The sequence below is a fragment of the Phocoena sinus genome, chromosome 18 (genome assembly GCF_008692025.1).
Source record: "Phocoena sinus isolate mPhoSin1 chromosome 18, mPhoSin1.pri, whole genome shotgun sequence".
Taxonomy (NCBI): domain Eukaryota; kingdom Metazoa; phylum Chordata; class Mammalia; order Artiodactyla; family Phocoenidae; genus Phocoena; species Phocoena sinus.
The window spans coordinates 7,893,151-7,912,940 of record NC_045780.1 but is presented as its reverse complement, the minus strand read 5'-3'; the positions used below and the strand labels follow the sequence as shown (position 1 = coordinate 7,912,940).

At 44.5% G+C, this 19,790-nt stretch overlaps 1 protein-coding gene across 1 annotated transcript in view; it reads right to left on the bottom strand.

The window, feature by feature from the left end:
- B3GLCT (beta 3-glucosyltransferase) overlaps positions 1–19,790 on the bottom strand; it is a 107,088-nt gene that overhangs the window by 74,984 nt on the left and 12,314 nt on the right. Inside the window, exons 2-3 of the mRNA XM_032610845.1 lie at positions 17,861–17,910; positions 11,654–11,693 (exon numbers count right to left, since the gene is read on the bottom strand). Coding sequence (XP_032466736.1) covers positions 11,654–11,693; positions 17,861–17,910 — 90 coding nt within the window. The remainder of the gene's footprint in view (positions 1–11,653; positions 11,694–17,860; positions 17,911–19,790) is intronic.

The following is a 19,790-nucleotide window of genomic DNA, read 5'->3' as shown; positions in this document are numbered from 1 at the left end:
GGGGGAGGGATAGACTAGGAGTTCAGGGTTGACATGTACACGCTGCTATATTTAAAACGGATACCCAACAAGGAGCACCGTACAGCACAGGGAACTCTGTTCCAGTACTCTGCAATAACTTAAACGGGAAAAGAATTTGAAAAAGAATAGACATATGTATACGTAAAACTAAATCACTTTGCTGTACACACACCTGAAACTAACACAACACTGTTAATCAACTATACTCCAATATAAAATAAAATTTTTTTAAAAATTTAAATTTAAAAAACTGTAGCCTCCAGCAGGCTGACAGTAAATGAATGTGAGGACCCTCCCCCCACCAGGAGCTTTTCACTTTAACCCCTCGACTCAGGGCCGCTAACTTGGTTTTAATTTATTCCATTATATTTTATCGTTCTCATGTTCAGTTCTATAGTTCCATTCATTTATTCACTCAAATATTCATACAACAAATAGCTCCACGGTGAGCAGTCCAGATCCTAAAAATAATCCAAAATACTCTCTGGTTAAAACTCAACAAAAAATTTAAAAGGAAATGCCGAACAACCTGCTGAATATGACCTCATTCTTTCTTTGTAGGAGTTTATATAAACATGAACCCTCCACATACCGATCTCTGTTTTAAATCAGTATAAATCAGACACACAGATAAGGTTCAAACGGGTATCTTCTACTTCAACTGAAATGTAACCTTCGATCCACTACATCTGAAACACTAACATAACTGACTTATCAAAATGAGAAGTATTTATTTTTTTTAAGACTGGAGTCATTAAGCCTCAGAGAATAACTTTTGCAAAATTTAATAAAGTGGAAGATGCACCTGTGCAATGACCCAGAAACTCCAGCCTTATTAGTCATCCTTGAGAAACTCTCGATGCGTGTACAAGGGAATGTAACAAGAGTGCTCACAGCAGCACTGTGTAAAAAGAAAGAATTGGAAGCAAAGCAGATGCCCCCTAACAGGATACACAAACTGGACTACTACACAGCAATAAGGATTAACTGACACTACGTGGATCAAGCCAGATGGATCCTGGAGATGAACCCTACAGACAGAATGCTGAAAAAAGCAAGGCACAGGGGAATAACCATACAGTATAAATCAATGGTTTACAAAAATATAAACACAAATATATAAAAATGGATATATAATATATATGCATGTATACGTATCAAATATGGTGTGAAATGAGAATGATCGACACCAAATCAAGATAATGGTTTAAACGCTACAGCTGTGTTAGGAATACTTTATCTCTTAATCTGAGTGGTAGATACACCGTGTTACTCTTTGTAGCTTCCTGTATGTTCAAAATAATTCATAATAAATTTTTTTGAAAGAGCAGCTCGGACTTCCCTGGTGGCGCAGTGGTTAAGAATCCTCCTGCCAATGCAGGGGACACAGGTTCAAGCCCCGGTCCGGGAAGATCCCACATGCCACGGAGCAACTAAGCCCATGTGCCACAACTACTGAGCCTGCGCTCTAGAGCCTGAGAGCCACAACTACTCAAGCCTGCGCACCTACAGCCCGTGCACCACAGCGAAGAGTAGCCCCACCTCGCCACAACTAGAGAAGGCCCACACGCAGTCATGAAGACCCAGCGCAGCCAAAAAATAAATTAAATAAATTTTAAAAAAATTTTTTAAAGTTAAAAAAAAAGAGCAGCTCCATCTGTCAAAAGGTTAACCCTGCAGGAATCAACTCCCACCACCTCCTCTACCAGATCAGCAAAGTTCCCACTGTTGGCACAGAAGCAGCTCTTTGGTGTGGGGAAGAGGCTTGGGGAGAAGAAAAAAAGCGAATTCTTCCCCTTTTCATATCTGGGTCCTGTGCTATTTCCTCTGCTCCTGAGAGATCATCCCCTTCCTTTATCAAGTGCTTGGATCTCGCATGCTGTGTGCACTCATTCAGCAAACATCTCCAAGCCTCTCCTAAGCACGAGGATCCAGGATACACAAAGGAGCAAGCGTGACCCCAGCACAGGAGTCTAGCTCAGAAGACGCCATCACAGCACGAGGCCGTGGGTGTCACTGCAGAGCCAAGCGGGGACCCTGGGGGCACAGAGGAGGAGAGCCAGTGCAGGGAGAGCTTCTGGGGAGGGGTGTTTCCTGAGTTTCCTCTAAAATGCAGCAGTGGGACTTCCCTAGTGGTCCAGGGGTTAAGACTCCGCACTTCCACTGCAGGGGGCACGGGTTCAATCCCTAGTCGGGGAACTAAGATCTCACATGTGCACAGTGCGGCCAAAAAAATAAAATATTAAAATTAACATAAAAAATTGAAATGAAATAAACATTTAAAAAGTAAAAAAAAATAAGACACAGTTTCCTACAGACTCAGGCACAAGGTAGCAGATCAGTGGCAGAAAGAAGAGAGTTATACAGAGCCCACAGCCCACCTTATCTTGGTAGCAGCCCTGAGAAGTGACCAGGGAGTTTATCGGGCATTTCTGAGAAAAGGATGAAGGGAACAGTCAGTGATAAAGTTAGAGAGGAAGGCTGCGTCAGCCAGATCAGATCAGGAAGGATCTATGTGCCACGCAACGAGGCCGGGTCTATAGACTAACAGCTTTCAAACTGGGGAAGAGCTCCAGAGCGCTCTGGGACCCCAGATAGCAGAGCCTCCCCAGAGGATGTGGTGAGGACACCAAGTCCTGGGGACACCCAGGGACGACTTTTCCAACAGAGAGAGCAGTGAAGGTTCGGGACAGCAAATGGAGTGTTGGGCCCTGAAAGTATTACAGTTAGGGGAGGCTGTACGGTGAGGTAAGGAACGGCGTGCGTGTGCTGGAGTTACCTGTATGAGGCAAAAGCGGAAAGGTGTACCCAGGTCCTACAACCCTGACACAATGAACGATGACCACGTTCAGCCCTACCCCCAATCCAGGAAAGAACCAGCATAGTACAGTTTGGTTCTTAAATTCCTGCTGTTCTTTATATATCGGCACCAGGAAATATTTCCTGACATACATCCTAAGCCCTCCTGGACTGCATCGCATTCTGGCTGAGTCTAGATCTCCGGGTTGTCTTCTCTGTTCATGCCGTTCAACCACTTGACTCTTAAGCTCTCACTGCCTGGTCAGTGGAACCAAATAAGATGATTCCACTATTTCCCCATCCCTTTGCTGATACTTCCCTAAACCCTGCAATGTGCCTTGAGCAAACACAGTCACAACTCAAGACAGATTGTCACTGTATCTCCTCCAGAAATGAGTGATAAATGGGTCACACACTAAGTGCCTGACAATAATGATGAGTGTGACGGGCGAGAAGGGAAGATAGTCAAGGATACAGCGAGGACCCACTCGGTGTTAAAGCTGACGGTAGCTGTAGAACTTTCAGGAAACAGGACCAGAGATGGCTACAGAGGGAGCCCTGTAGGAGGATTAACTCTTCTGTGAAGAGGAAAGCAATCAAAGGTGGGGACACACAGTTCTTTGAGGCAGAAGCCCAGTGTGTCTCCCTTTGCTAGCAAAGCAATAAAGCTATCCTTTTCTTTTTTTTTTTCTTTTTTATAAATTATTTATTTTTAGCTGTGTTAGGTCTTCGTTGCTGTGCACAGGCTATCTCTGGTAGCGGCGAGCGGGGGCTACTCTTCATTGCCGTGTGCGGGCTTCTCATTGTGGTGGCTTTTGTTGTGCAGCGTGGGCTCTGGGCACACAGGCTTCAGTAGTTGTGGCACACGGGCTCAGTAGTTGTGGCACACAGGCTTAGCTGCTCCATGGCATGTGGGATCTTCCAGGGCCAGGGCTCGAACCCGTGTGCCCTGCATTGGCAGGCAGATTCTTAACCACTGCGCCACCCACCAGTCATTGGTTCAAGATGCTGGAGTAGAAGGACGTGCGCTCACTCCCTCCTGTGAGAGCACCGGAATCACAACTAACTGCTGAACAATCATCGACAGGAAGACACTGGAACTCACCAGAAAAGATACCCCACATCCAAAGACAAAAGAGAAGCCGCAGTGAGACGGCAGGAGGGGCGCAATCACAGTAAAATCAAATCCCATAACCGCTGGGTGGGTGACTCACAAACTGGAGAACACTTATACCACAGAAGTCCACCCACTGGACTGAAGGTTCTGAGCCCCATGTCAGGCTTCTCAACCTGGGGGTCCAGCAACAGGAGGAGGAATTCCTAGAGAATCAGACTTTGAAGGCTAGTGGGATTTGATTGCAGGACTTCGACAGGACTGGGGGAAACAGAGACTCCACTCTTGGAGGGCACACACAAAGTACTGTGCACATCAGGACTCAGGGGAAGGAGCAGTGACCCCATAGGAGACTGAACCAGACCTACCTGCTAGTGTTGGACGGTCTCCTGACAAGGCAGCGGGTGGCTGTGGCTCACCGTGAGGACAAGGACACGGGCAGCAGAAGTTCTGGGAAGTACTCCTTGGCATGAGCCCTCCCAGAGTCCACCATTACCCCACCAAAGAGCCTGGGTAGGCTCCAGTGTTGGTTCGCCTCAGGCCAAACAACCAACAGGGAGGGAACCGAGCCCCACCCATCAGCAGACAATGAGATTAAAGTTTTACTGAGCTCTGCCCACCAGAGCAACAGCCAGCTCTATCCACCACCAGTCCCTCCCATCAAGCCCCTTAGACAGACTCATCCACCAGAGGGCAGGCAGCAGAAGCAAGAAGAGCTACAATCCTGCAGCCTGTGGAAAAAGCACATTCACAGGATGACAGACAAGATGAAAAGGCAGAGGGCTATGTACCAGATGAAGGAACAAGATAAAACCCCAAAAAAACAACTAAATGAAGTGGAGATAGGCAACCTTCCAGAAAAAGAATTCAGAATAATGATAGTGAAGATGATCCAGGACCTCAGGAAAAGAATGGAGGCAAAGATCGAGAAGATGCAAGAAATGTTTAACAAAGACCTAAAAGAATTAAAGAATGAACAAACAGAGATGAACAATACAATAACTGAAATGAAAACTACACTAGAAGGAATCAACAGCAGAATAACTGAGGCAGAAGAACAGATAAGTGACCTGGAAGACAGAATGGTGGAATTTGCTGCTGCAGAACAGAATAAAGAAAAAAGAATGAAAAGAAATGAAGACAGCCTAAGAGACCTCTGGGAAACATTAAATGCAACAACTTTCAGATTATAGGGGTCCCAGAAGGAGAAGAGAGAGAGAAAGAACCCAAGAAAATATTTGAAGAGATTACAGTTGAAAACTTCCCTAACATGGGAAAGGAAATAGCCACCCAAGTCCAGGAAGTGAAGAGAATCCCAGGCAGGATAAAGCCAAGGAGAAACACACCGAGACACACGGTAATCAAGTTGGCAAAAATTAAAGACAAAGAAAAATTATTGAAAGCAGCAAGGGCAAAATGACAAATAACATACAAGGGAACTCCAGTAAGGTTAACAGCTGATTTCTGAGCAGAAACTCTACAAGCCAGAAGGGAGTGGCATGATATACTTAAGGAAGCCAGAAGGGAGTGGCATGATATACTTAAGGTGATGAAAGGGAAGAACCAACCAAGATTACTCTACCCAACTCTACCCAGCAAGGATTTCATTCAGATTCGATGGAGAAATCAAAAGCTTTACTGACGAGCAAAAGCTAAGAGAATTCAGCACCACCAAACCAGCTCTACAACAAATTGTAAAGGAACTTCTTCAAGTGGGAAACACAAGAAAAGAAAGGGACCTACAAAAACAAACCCAAAACAATTAAGAAAATGGAAATACGAACATACATATTGATAACTACCTTAAACGTGAATGGATTAAATGCTCCAACCAAAAGACACAGACTGGCTGAATGGATACAATAAAAAGATCCATCTATATGCTGTCTACAAGAGACCCACTTCAGACCTAGGGACACATACAGACTGAAAATGAGGGGATGGAAAAAGATATTCCACGCAAAAGGAAATCAAAAGAAAGCTGGAATAACAATACTCATATTAGACAAAATAGACTTTAAAATAAAGAATGTTACAAGAGACAAGGAAGGACATTACGTAATGATCAAGGGATCAATCCAAGAAGAAGATATAACAATTATAAATATATATGCACCCAACACAGGAGCACCTCAATACATAAGGCAACTGCTAACATCTCTAAAAGAGGAAACCGACAGTAACGCAATAATAGTGGGGGACTTTCACACCTCACTTACACCAATGGACAGATCATCCAAACAGAAAATTAATAAGGAAACACAAGCTTTAAATGACACAATGGACCAGATAGATTTAATTGATATTTATAGGACATTCCATCCAAAAACAGCAGATTACACTTTCTTCTCAGGGCGCACGGAACATTCTCTAGGATAGATCACATCTTGGGACACAAATCAAACCTCAGTAAATTTAAGAAAATTGAAATCATATCAAGCATCTTTTCTGACCGCAACACTATGAGATCAGAAATCAATTACGGGGGAAAAAAATGTAAAAAAGACAAACACATGGGGGCTAAACAATACATTACTAAACAACTAAGAGATCACTGAAGAAATCAAAGAGGAAATCAAAACATACCTAGAGACAAATGACAATGAAAACACGACGATCCAAAACCTACAGGATGCAGCAAAAGCAGTTCTAAGAGGGAAGTTTATAGCAATACAATCCTACTTCAAGAAACGACAAACATCTCAAATAAACAATCTAACCTTACACCTAGAGGAACCAGAGAAAGAAGAACAAACAAAACCTGAAGTTAGCAGAAGGAAAGAAATCATAAAGATCAGAGCAGAAATAAATGAAACAGAAACAAAGAAAACAATAGCAAAGATCAATAAAACTAAAAGCTGGTTCTTTGAGAAGATAAACTAAATTGATAAACCATTAACCAGACTCATCAAGAAAACGAGGGAGAGGACACAAATCAATAAAATTAGAAATGAAAAAGGAGAAGTTACAACGGACACTCAGAAATACAAAGCATCCTAAGAGACTACTACAAGCAACTCTATGCCAATAAAATGGACAACCTGGAAGAAATGGACAAATTCTTAGAAAGGTATAACTTCCAAGACTGAACCAGGAAGAAACAGAAAATATGAACAGACCAATCACAAGTAATGAAATTGAAACTGTGATTAAAAATCTTCCAACAAAAGTCCAGGACCAGAGGGCTTCACAGGTGAATTCTATCAAACATTCACAGAAGAGCTAACACCCAACCTTCTCAAACTCTTCCAAAAAATTGCAGAGGAAGGAACACCCCCAAACTCATTCTATGAGGCCACCATCACCCTGATACCAAAACCAGACAAAGATACTACAGAAAAAGAAAATTACAGACCACTATCACTGATGAATATAGATACAAAAATCCTCAACAAAATACTAGCAAACTGAACCCAACAACACATTAAAAGGATCATACACCACGATCAAGTGGGATTTATCCCAGGGATGCAAGGATTCTTCAATATATGCAAATCAATGTGATACACCATATTAACAAATTGAAGAAGAAAAACCATATGATCATCACAATAGATGCAGAGAAAGCTTTTGACAAAATTCAACACATATTTATGATAAAAACTCTCCATAAAGTGGGCATAGAGTGAACCTACCTCAACATAATAAAGGCCATATATGACAAACCCACAGCAAGCATCATTCTCAATGGTGAAAAACTGAAAGCATTTCCACTAAGATCAGGAACAAGACAAGGATGTCCACTCTCACCACTATTATTCAACAGAGTTTTGGAAGTCCTAGTCATGGCAATCAGAGAAAAAAAGGAAATAAAAGGAATACAAATCGGAAAAGAAGAAGTAAAGCTGTCAGTGTTTGCAGATGACATGATACTATACATAAAGAATTCTAAAGATGCCACCAGAAAACCACTAGAGCTAATCAATGAATTTGGTAAAGTTGCAGGATACAACATTAATGCACAGAAATCTCTTGCATTCCTATACACTAATGATGAAAAATCTGAAAGAGAAATTAAGGAAACACTCCTATTTACCACAGCAACAAAAAGAATAAAATACCTAGGACTAAACCTACCTAGGGAGACAAAAGACCTGTACTCAGAAAACTATAAGACACTGATGAAAGAAATTAAAGATGATACGAACAGTCGGAGAGATATACCATGTTCGATTGGAAGAATAAACACTGAAAATGACTATACTACCCAATGCAATCTACAGGTTCAATGCAATCCCTATCAAATTACCAATGGCATTTTTACAGAACTAGAAAAAAAATTCTTAAAATTTGTATGGAGACACAAAAGACCCCAAATAGCCAAAGCGATCTTGAGGGAAAAAAACGGAGCTGGAGGAATCAGATTCCCTGACTTCAGACTATACTACAAAGCTACAGTAATCAAGACAATATGGTACTGGCACAAAAACAGAAATATAGATCAATGGCACAGGATAGAAAGCCCAAAGATAAACTCACACATCTATGGTCAACTAATCCATGACAAAGGAGGCAAGGATATACAATGGAGAAAAGACAGTCTCTTCAATAAGTGGTGCGGGGGAAACTGGACACCTACATGTAGAAGAATGAAATTAGAACACTCCCTAACACCATACACAAAAAATAAACTCCAAATGGATTAGAGACCTAAATGTAAGACCGATACTATAAAACTCTTAGAGGAAAACACAGGAAGACATTCTTTGACATAAATCACAGCAAGATCTTTTTTGATCCACCTCCTAGAGTAATGGAAATAAAAACAAAAATAAACAAATGGGACCTAATGAAACTTAAAAGCTTTTGCACAGCAAAGGAAACTACAAACAAGACAAAAGGACAACCCTCAGAATTGAAGAAAATATTTGCAAACGAATCAACAGACAAAGGATTAATCTCCAAAATATACAAACAGCTCATGCAGCTCAATATTAAAAAAACTAATAACCCAATTCAAAAATGGGCAGAAGACTTAAATAGACATTTCTCCAAAGAAGACATATAGATGGCCTAGAAGCACATGACAAGCTGCTGAACATCACTAATTATTAGAGAAATGCGGATCAAAACTACAGTGAGGAACCACCTCACACCAGTTAGAATGGGCATCATCAGAAAATCTACAAACAACAAATGCTGGAGAGGGTGGAGAAAAGGGAACCCTCTTGCACTGTTGGTGGGAATGTAAATTGATACAGCCACTATGGAGAACAGTACGGAGCTTCCTTAGAAAACTAAAAATAGAACTACCATATGACCCAGCAATCCCACTACTGGGCATATACCCTGAGAAAACCATAATTCAAAAAGACACATGCGGGCTTCCCTGGTGGCGCAGTGGTTGAGAGTCTGCCTGCCGATGCAGGGGACACGGGTTCATGCCCCGGTCCGGAAGGATCCCACATGCCGCAGAGTGGCTGGGCCCATGAGCCATGGCCGCTGAGCCTGCCCATCCAGAGCCTGTGCTCCACAGCGGGAGAGGCCACAGCAGTCAGAGGCCCACGTACCACTAAAAAAAAAAACAAGACACATGCACCCTAATGTTCATTGCAGCACTATTTACAATAGCCAGGTCATGGAAGCAACCTAAATGCCCATCGACAGATGAATGGATAAAGAAGATGTGGTACATATATACAATGGAATATTACTCAGCCATAAAAAGGGACGAAATTGAGTCATTTGTAGAGACGTAGATGGATCTAGAGACTGTCATAGAGTGAAGTAAGTCAGAAAGAGGAAAACAAATATCGTATATTAACACATATATGTGGAACCTAGAAAAATGGTACAGATGAACTGGTTTGCAGGGCAGAAATTGAGACACAGATGTAGAGAAGAAACGTATGGACACCAAGGGGGGAAAGCAGTTGGGGGGGGGGCGGTGGGATGAATTGGTAGATTGGGATTGACGTATATACACTAATTTGTATAAAATGGATAACTAATAAGAACCTCCTGTACAAAAAAGTAAATAAAATACAATTCAAAAATTCACAAAAAGAAAAAGCAATCAAAGGTTCTCTAATTCTCCCATTTCTGAGTATATACCATGCACCAACCATTCCACTAAGTACTAATCTCTCCCGGTCAAAAATTATCTCACGCTGGTGTTTTTCCGATGTGAAATCAATGTGATGGTCTTCTGACAAAAGCTGCATAACAAGTGCCTGGGACTTCAGGCTGGGGGATGGACACACACACACACGGGAAGAGCCACCGGAGGGATGTCGTACTTGGTGAGAACCATGGTCACCAGTGAATGTCCTGATTAGGCAATGAGTCAAAAGAGGAAAAAAGACCGCCCCACGCTTGGAGTCGGTCACCCAGCCCTGAGCACTGTGAGACCAGGATCCAGGCACCGATTCTGCTGGGATGGCTGCTTTCGTAGCCCCACCGCCATCCCGGTCCTGCAGACTGACGTTAAGAGTGTAGCAAATAAGCTCCCTGAGTCGTTTTTCAAGTTCAGTTATCACTGGATTTGCCATTTGCAACTTGGAGACTGTAGATTCACTTGCTCAGGCAGCTCCCCAGGTACGTTCAAGACCACATTCCAGATCAGGGCCATTGTTCATTTAAGAACCACTTACTACGAGGAGGCCCACCAGCTCCCACAGAATCAACACACAGCCAAATGCCCAAATGCCTAAGGCTCGGCCGCAGAGGTAAAATCTCTGAGGATTTTAAGTCTCCTCCCGTGAGTAGAGGCTCAGCCACACAGGGTGTTGTAATGCAGGAAAGGCAGAGCAATGAACCCCCGTGGCTCCTTAAACACTGCTGCTCTCTGATCCGAAGACTCCAGCCCACCCCCTGTGGTCCCCGCACACCCAGGTCCAGCACAGGCCATCCTACCCTGCCACCCGGAGGGGGGCCTCTCCTGCCTTCTAGACGCCTCAGAACCCAGGCCCAGGCAAGGAGGGCCTAGGAAGGAAAGCGTCCCTTTACCCCGTCCAAAGGCCCACCTCCCAGGTCTCCATGGCCCACCCTGGGATGACTGACAATGATCAAGTTCACACCCTCTAGGAAGAGACCCAACACACAGAGGCGCGGCCCTGCCCTCCCATCAACACCCTGGGGCCCGCTGCCCACGGAATCCAAATCCGAACTCATGGTCACACCCCTGAAGATGCTCACTATACGTGGGGAGAAAGATGTGTGTAAAAGGGAGTGCAGACATGAGGGCTGATGGGCTGTGAGGCGGGTACAGTGTGTCTGCAAGGCAGCCAGGAGCGGCCTCGCCCCATGTTTTAAAAGAAGACGCGGCTGCCAAGCTGACCCGAAGGGGACGGGCATGCTGCCTGCAGGTCAGCAGTGGCGACCCGGCTCCAAGCGGAGGGCACGTGAGCAAAGGCCACAGCTGACCCTTCATCCCGCGAAGTGTGCCACCCTAAGAACAGCCTCTGTCTCATTTGTCTCCGCACCCTCACAGCGGCCCCCCTGGCATGGGAATCTGTCCTTATTGGCAACTCAGTGAACTGTGGCCGAGGGAATTTAATCCAACATATTAGCTGTTACTTCCAATATGTCAATCTGAAAAGTGTTCTCCCTGTGTCTTCATGAGGGCAAACACCGGGCTGGGCCAAAGACGGCCTATTTGGACAACAATATTTATCCCATAAATAAAATCAGAAAGGAAAATTCACTTCACTGAAACATAATTTACAAGGAGTACACCTGGATACATACTCTTAAGTTAAAAAAGAAATCATTACTCACCTACGTCATTTTTCTCTGATATACCACTTTTCTCCAAATTCTGTATTTTAAATAAAAGAGAAAAAGATAAATCTCGTCACATAACAAAACTAGCAATACACCAAATACATATGTATGGTACATATTAACATTTGGGGGTAGACATTGAAAATGAGAGCTTAGAAATGCTTCCCTAAAGAAAGAGACCAAAATTAAGCGTGGGGGGGGGTGGGCAGCAACAACATATCAATACTTCTGCATCACAGCAGAAGATTCCTATGGGGCCGTTCCTCTCTGATGTGATCCTGAGCACGTCACTGAATTGAGGTGAGGCTCGCTCTTCCCGAGTAAGATGGTTCATGATGCTCTTGGGAGGGTTAATTTTAAAAACTTGTAAATGCTAAGCATTACAAATACGTCAGCGATAGTACCAATTCTAGTTGTGTGTTCCTCAGGTAAACGGGCTCTACTAATTATCATATTTAACATTTTGGGGGTTCAGACGTACTGCCGTCAAGAATGACACCACCAGGACTTCCCTGGTGGTCCAGTGGTTAAGAATCCTCCTACCAATGCAGGGGACGTGGGTTCGATCCCTGGTTGGGGAACTAAGATCCCACACGCCGCGGGGGAACTAAGCCTGCGCACCTCAACTACTGAGCCCGTGCGTCACAACTAGAGAAGCCCACGCGCCGCAACGAAGATTCAGCGCAGCCAGAAAATAAATAAATAAATATTGTGCTTGCGTGGTACATCTAAAAAAAAAAAGAATGACACCACCGTGTTCTCTCCTACCTGAGAAGCAGCCCTGAGGGCCTGAGTAGGACCGTGGAGAGGGTCAGCCTCGGGCTCATGAGCTTTCATGAGCACAGAAGGGACATCTCAGAGCTGCAGAGCTTCAGACGCAGAAATATGGACGTGGGCACATGAGCACAGAAGTACCTGATCCTGATCCTGATTAAATCAGGGAGGAGCTCTTCAAAGACTTCTCTGACAAAGCACAGAGTGTCAGCAGCTAAATCTGCCACTTTCATTGTCTTCTCTGGAAGAAGGAATTTTCTCTCTAACTGCCCCTTTCCATTTGCAACGGTACATGCTATAATTATGATAAATGGACGGTGGCAAATACCCCTCCATCTTCTTCACAGACCGCAACAAGAAGTGCAGTTGTGAGCCTTTATCACCAAAACTGGAACAGCTTAAAAGCCAAGACACTGCCACAGAGAAGTGTCCTCTTAGGATGCAGAAGGGACCGTGACAGCAGATGGGGAGAGGGGGAGGAACACAGGGGAGCGGCCACCTTCGGTAGCATTTTCTGAAATTATCTTTGTCTCAAGAACAGAAATACCACCGAGTCGAGAAGAACCTCAGAGTTACGTACTGATTTGCTGTACCTCGGGATCAAGTGACACTTTACCTAATCCTGATAAAACTCTTTTCAGAAGAGCCACTAAAGAAGACTGGAGGGCTTCCCTGGTGGCGCAGTGGTTGAGAGTCCACCTGCCGATGCAGGGGACATGGGTTCGTGCCCCGGTCCGGGAGGATCCCACATGCTGCGGAGCGGCTGGGCCCATGAGCCATGGCCGCTGAGCCTGCGCTCCGCAACAGGAGGGGCCACAACAGTGAGAGGCCCGTGTATTGCAAAAAAAAAAAAAGAAGAGTGGAAAGCTCAAGCCACTTCCCTACATGTGCTGAAGCAGAGCCAGGCTATCGTCCTAGGTTAGCGCGTGTGAACTCACTGCCCCTCTGGCCAGGAGCATGGCCTGCGCTCGGGGAGGGAACCCTCGGCTTCCCCTGGGGCCAGGCTGCCTTCTCCTTGCCAGGCCACAGCTTTGGCTGCCAGATGAGGATAACGGAAAATTGGAGATTTTCGATTTAAAAATAGCACTAGAATGGATGAAGAAAATTTGGTCCCTCCATACAACGGCCTTAGAAAGGAAGGGAATTCTGACATCTGCTACAATATGGACGAACCTCGAGGACATTATGCTAAGTGAAATAGGCCAGTTATAAAGAGACAGAGACGGTATGACTCCATTTACATCAGGTACCTAGGACCACTGAATTCACAGAGATGGAAGGCAGGGTGGTGGGGGGCTGGGGGAGGGGGATGGAGAATTGTGGCTTACTGGGTGCAGAGGTTCAGTTTTGCAGGGTGAAAAGAGTCCTGGAGACTGCTTGTGCAACAGTATGAATATACTTAACACCACTGAACTGTACATTTAAAAATGGTTAAAATGGCTTCCCTGGTGGCACAGTGGTTGGGAGTCCGCCTGCCGATGCAGGGGACACGGGTTCGTGCCCCGGTCCGGGAAGATCCCACATGCCGCAGAGCGGCTAGGCCCGTGAGCCATGGCCGCTGAGCCTGTGCTCCGCAACGGGAGAGGCCACAGCAGTGAGAGGCCCGCGTACCGAAAAAAAAAAAAAAGGTTAAAATGGTAAATTTTATGTTGTGTATTTTACCACAATTTTTTTAAAAATAGCACGGGAGATGATCCAATCCAACACTCCCCTTTTGGAAGCAAGGGAGGCTCAGAAAGATACAGGATTTGCCCAACCTCCAACAGCCATTCCAGCCACAGAGCCAGGATTAAAATCCAGGTCTCTGTCTCCTTTCCGGCGTTCCTTCCTTACACCCACTGGTAACGCGTGCCCGGTCCTCCTCCAGAGGCATTCTTCAGAAAATACGTGTCATTAGATGGAAATATATTTTGAGAGTACACTAAGAGCAATACCTACAATAAAAGTCACCTTTATCCACAAGTAGAACACAAAAACTATCCTGAACTCAGCGATTCCAGACTAAACAAGCTGGAACAGGAACTGGACTTTCTACCAGATGCCCTGGTAAAATCAAAGAAAATCAACCAAAATTCCACAGCTTTCTATCTGTTATTAAGCACTGCGGCTCCGACTGCCTGACACAATAGCTAGGACGTGTAAACTGTAAAAATAAAATATCCAAGAAATACTTGCATGAGGTGAACTGAAACGGAACCAGAATGGTCTGCAGTAATTTCCCCTTTGAGAAAGAAAATGAGACTAAATGAACGAATTGACAGAACATTTACAATTCTGTCTCCAGCTTCCCTCGTGAAAAGGCTTAGCTCTTCCCAAGAAGAAACACACGGTTTGTTTCATTATCTCTGTTTCTGACACTGACTATCAATACCCATCAAAATGTGCTCACTGTCAAAGTTTTCTAAGTCAACGGGATTGCTACTCAGACAGGAATGACATTTGCTACCAGGGCATCTACTCCCCAGACAGCTCCTACCCTGGCCAGGAAAAGACAAATCCAAGTCACCCTTCCGTGCAGGTTTTATTTTTAAGGCACGATAGATTTCAACATTTGCAATCCATATATGCGATGCTCAGTTTATAAATCCTTCATTAAAAGAAGATAAAACAACCTCAAAGAATTTGTTATGACATCTTTTAAGAAGAAAGAGACGTAAACTGGCATCTTCTACTTGGTCGCAAACAGTCACCACCCCCTAGATCTCGAATAAAATGAATGAATCAGATGTGGTCATTTGTTGTAAGCTGGGCCCGTGCTCTAATTCTGCCTCTACCATGCACTAGTTCAGGGCTCGGTTTCAGTGAAATAGGAATCACAACTACAAGACCTACTTGCCAGGGTTGTTGTGAGGGTTTCGTTAGATGGCATAATGTCTGCCCAAAGCAAACGCTCAGTAATTATTAACTCCTACCCTTTTTATCCTCCTCCTCATCCGCTTCATATGAAGTCAACAACCGCCAGAAAAGACATTTAACTGATAAAAGCAGGAAGGTCTATGGTTCCTCCGTTACTTTGATCTGTGTGGGTACCTCTTGAAAGGTTGCATAAGACATTTCTTGCTGTTATAGCAGGTCAACATTTAAACAGGAACTGGCACTGCTCTAAGTGGTGGACACACACACCCACTTCATCTTCAAAACAGCTTTTTGAGGGCAGTCCTGTTACCCCGTCTTACAGACGAGGACGATGAGCTCAGTGAGGTTTGGTGAGTCCCACAGGGTGTCAGGGTTGTAGAAGGGCCGTGAACCACAGCAGTTTGGCTCCAGAGCCCGCTCTAAGCCTACGTCCCACAGGGTCCAGGATCACAAGCCAGCACAGAATGTAAGGCCGGGCAAACGTGCAACTGGAAGACAGTTTGGTGGCTTGGCTGAGGTAGCAGCTTGAGCCCCAACCTGGGTAGGCAGGCTCCACGGAAAGCTGGGGTGGGTCAGAATCTGACAGAGCCAGGGGCCAGGAGCCCAGGAGGGGAGTCTGGGCCAGAGGGCAAGCCCCGGGCAGGATGACACGGCACTGGCAGCCTCGGGATTCTGGTACGAAGCCACCAGATGCCAACCAGCGAATCTGATCGGTCTGGGGAAGGACCCCAGCCCTGAGCAGGGCTGGCCTAGTTCTAGGGAACCAGAGCCCTTGACCAAAGCGAGCAGTGCAGTGAGCAGGACGGAAGGCGGCCTTCTGGGCAGCAGTGTCAGATCCCGATCGGTTCTGCTGAGAGTGATAAACTAATGATAATCCAGGATGCATGCGGTTATTGGAAAGAGCCTTAACTCCTATCTCAGGTTCATCTACAGATGACCTTGGACAAATTGATTCTCCTCCATCTCCCAGCCTTGGGTATGGGCTACAGTGGACATTTTATCACTGCCGCTCCTCATTGGATTAATGGCTTTTCGGCTCTGCGGACCTAAGCACAGATGGGGTTGATGGCATTTTTCAAGGGCTTTAATACTTTTGCATGAGACATGACACTAAGATATAGGACTCACCTTATCTCTATTCTATTTATATATGTATTTAAGGCCAAATATATATATATATTTCCTCTTTTGAAAAGATTAGTAAAAACCTCCATTTGAAAGAATGGGCTATAATTTCTAAATCTATTACACAAAATTTTAATTCCCTATTAATAACCCTTAAGTTCATTATAAATGAGCCTCATTACTGCCAAACACACACGTGGCAATGCACGTGACAATGTAATACAAAATTGCAGTGTGAAAAATTCAAGGAGTCTGAAAATTTGGATTCTAACTTCACCTTTTAACAGTCACGTGACCTCGATCAAATCACTTAACTTCTCCAAGGGTAAATTTTCTCTGCTCTCCATGCGAATGTCCGCTTTGCTTAGCAAAAACATGATCACTGAGAAAATCAAATGAAATGAAATGCCTGAAAACGCTTTATTAATCACAAAGAATCTTAAAACCGTAAGGAATTATTATTCGCATTTAGGGATCCCATGGCATAGTTAGCACAGTCATACTCTGATGGTAAAAGAAACGTTCTATTTAAAAATGCTTTTATACTAAATTGCGAGGTAAAAAAATAGAGTCAACTGAGCCTTAATTAATGTGACAAAAACAACTCATGGGCTTCCCTGGTGGCGCAGCGGTTGAGAGTCCGCCTGCTGATGCAGGGGACGTGGGTTCGTGCCCCGGTCCGGGAAGATCCCACAGGCCACGTGGCGGCTGGGCCCGTGGGCCATGGCCGCTGGGCCTGCGTGTCCGGAGCCTGTGCTCTGCAACGGGAGAGGCCACAACAGTGAGAGGCCCGCATACCGCAAAAAAAACCCAAAAAACTCATATTTTTAAAATATTCTCTCTCTCATATGCTAAACTGATCTAACGCAACCCCAAATGGTAAAATTTAGATGCAGTTCTTGAATGCGACCAATGATGGCAAAGGAGTAGCTCTGAGCTTTGGAAAAGTGCTATCCCCTCTCCATGGGTCCCCCACGTCTTGGTTTCGGGTTCTGACTGTGCAAGGAGCCTGGCAGTCACCTTTGGGGTCTCTTGACCAATCCCCAGGATGCCCTCTCAGACGGTGCCACCTTCAAGGTGAGGGATGCTCAGGTGACCCTGACACAGCAGAATCCTTTCACAGGCTGGGAAAATTAAGGCCAAGGTTAAGACGCAGTAAGACTGGAGAAAACTACGGTATCCAAGCAAGACTTCTAAAATGTCTAGCTTCATAACCAAGCACCTTTTTTCTTAAAATGAAATTTAAAATCAAGTGGATCTGCCTTAACTATAAAGGATTTTTTTTTTTTTTTTAAAGCAAACCTATCTGTAAGTTGCTGCTTGGGTTCAAAAATCTGTGTTAACCAACATTTCATTAATTCATTGAAAGATGAAATCATTACAGCTCCTATTAAAGAAAATACAGACAAATCTCAGGAGGAATAGATTTGACTTTACAATTCGTACCTTAGACTGTTTGACCTCCTTCTTCACATCTTTAGAAACCAAAGCAAAAGCTGGAAAAAGAGAGAAACATTTTTACATTAAAATCAGCAATAAGGGTTCATTCTCATAGTCAACAGTTTTACTTCAAATGGGGGAAAAAATCATAGTTTAACATGATCAATTTTGCTCATTTTTAAAAGCACCTGCAATTGCTACAAACTAGTACCGCAGGCTGCCTTTCTCCAGACTGAAGATTATCCATCGGTGTGAAGGCAACATGCTTAGGCTACCAGCTAAGGAAATACTACATCAACGGAGATAGGATCTGAGTATACCATTCGTGTCTGTAGCTACAAACCACAAGATAGATGCATATGGAATACAACTTCTTAGAAACCTGGATTCTGGTGCCTTCTGAAGCAAAGGGGAATTGCTGAGAATCGAGCAGGAAGAAGTACAAATTCCTACTCTCACATCCCTGCCGGAGCCTGGCGGGCTGCAGAGCTAAATCTGGGGCAAGCTTTCCGTCTCAGCGGTTTCGGGTCAGCAGCACGCCGCATATACTGCTCCACGCACGCAGGGGAGCGTTACCAGAACCCTGCTGAAGCCACGGGGCCAGGGGAGCGGGAGGAATTAGAATCATTCCCCATTTAGAATGATTTAATGTTTCAAGTCGGAGCGTGTAAACAGACAAAGACATCCCTAGAGACACATCCAGGCTCCACATTAAAAATCGTAATAATAGTAACCTGACAGTAACATGTGGAAAATAGAAAGCAAAATGATAAACCCAACGGTCAGGAAGGTTAACCAGGCAAAGAATAATGCCTTAATTTTACAATGCACTTCTCCTGAAAAGCTAAGAGGAAAGCATTTCGTAGAGTTTGCTTTCTCCAATTAGCATTCCCAGGGAAAAAACGAGCAATGCCATGGAGCAGGAAGGTACTGAAGGGCCGGCCAGGCAATTCCAAGGAACAGTAATGCAGTGCAAGCCCCATGGGGGTTGGGGGTAGTCCCTGAGTAGCAGGAGGTCCTACTCAGAAGCAGGAGACAACGCCACCCATCCCGATACCTCTGATCCCTCCCACCCCATCCCCAGACATCCACTACCTCAAATTCTCTCTCAACTAACATTTGTTCAAAGGAGATAATCTGACACATATTCACGCTAAGAGGCAAACGACTAACGTGGTTTAATCATTCCCACCTCCAGGATGACGTTTCAGAAGGCAGGGTGAAATACAAATGAACCTCTCTGTGGGAGCTGAGATGCCAGCAGGTGTTGTATGTGGCTCCCGAGAGAAAAGCCCACCACTGCCCCCGCCCTTGCCTCTGCTTTATTCTCCTCCAGAGCACTTACCACCACTGACATAATATATACTCATTTGTTTACTGCTTGTCTTATATATCAGTTTAATGTAAGCCCCATGAAGGCAGGAATATGTGGTTTTATGTACTGTTTGCCCCCAAATCTAGAACACAGCCAGCACACAGAAGGTCAATAAATATTTACCCACGTGAGTGACTGAACGAATGAATGCAAGTCTTCCCAATCCGTCACTTCAGGGCTGTCTCCTCCTTACAGCGAACATGGCCAACCCAGCAGAACAAAGGAGCTTAGTGCCCCCATTTAATTTATGTTCACTAGGGTATGATCTGCTTTCTCACTTTTTATACACACACGCACACACACATGCCAAGGCAAATGCAGAGCCCAAATCATTCATTAAGTTCTAAGAAGAGAGGAGAGATTTAACCTCAAACACCATTTAAATTCTGCTTCTGGGTATTTAATATTCTGTTTTTGTTTATCTCTAAACTAGCATGCACATTTAAAACCCTCAAGAAGGTCTCAAAAATAGAATTTTTTTTTTTTTTTTTTTGCGGTACGCAGGCCTCTCACTGTTGTGGTCCCTTCCGTTGTGAAGCACAGGCTCCGTCTGGACATGCA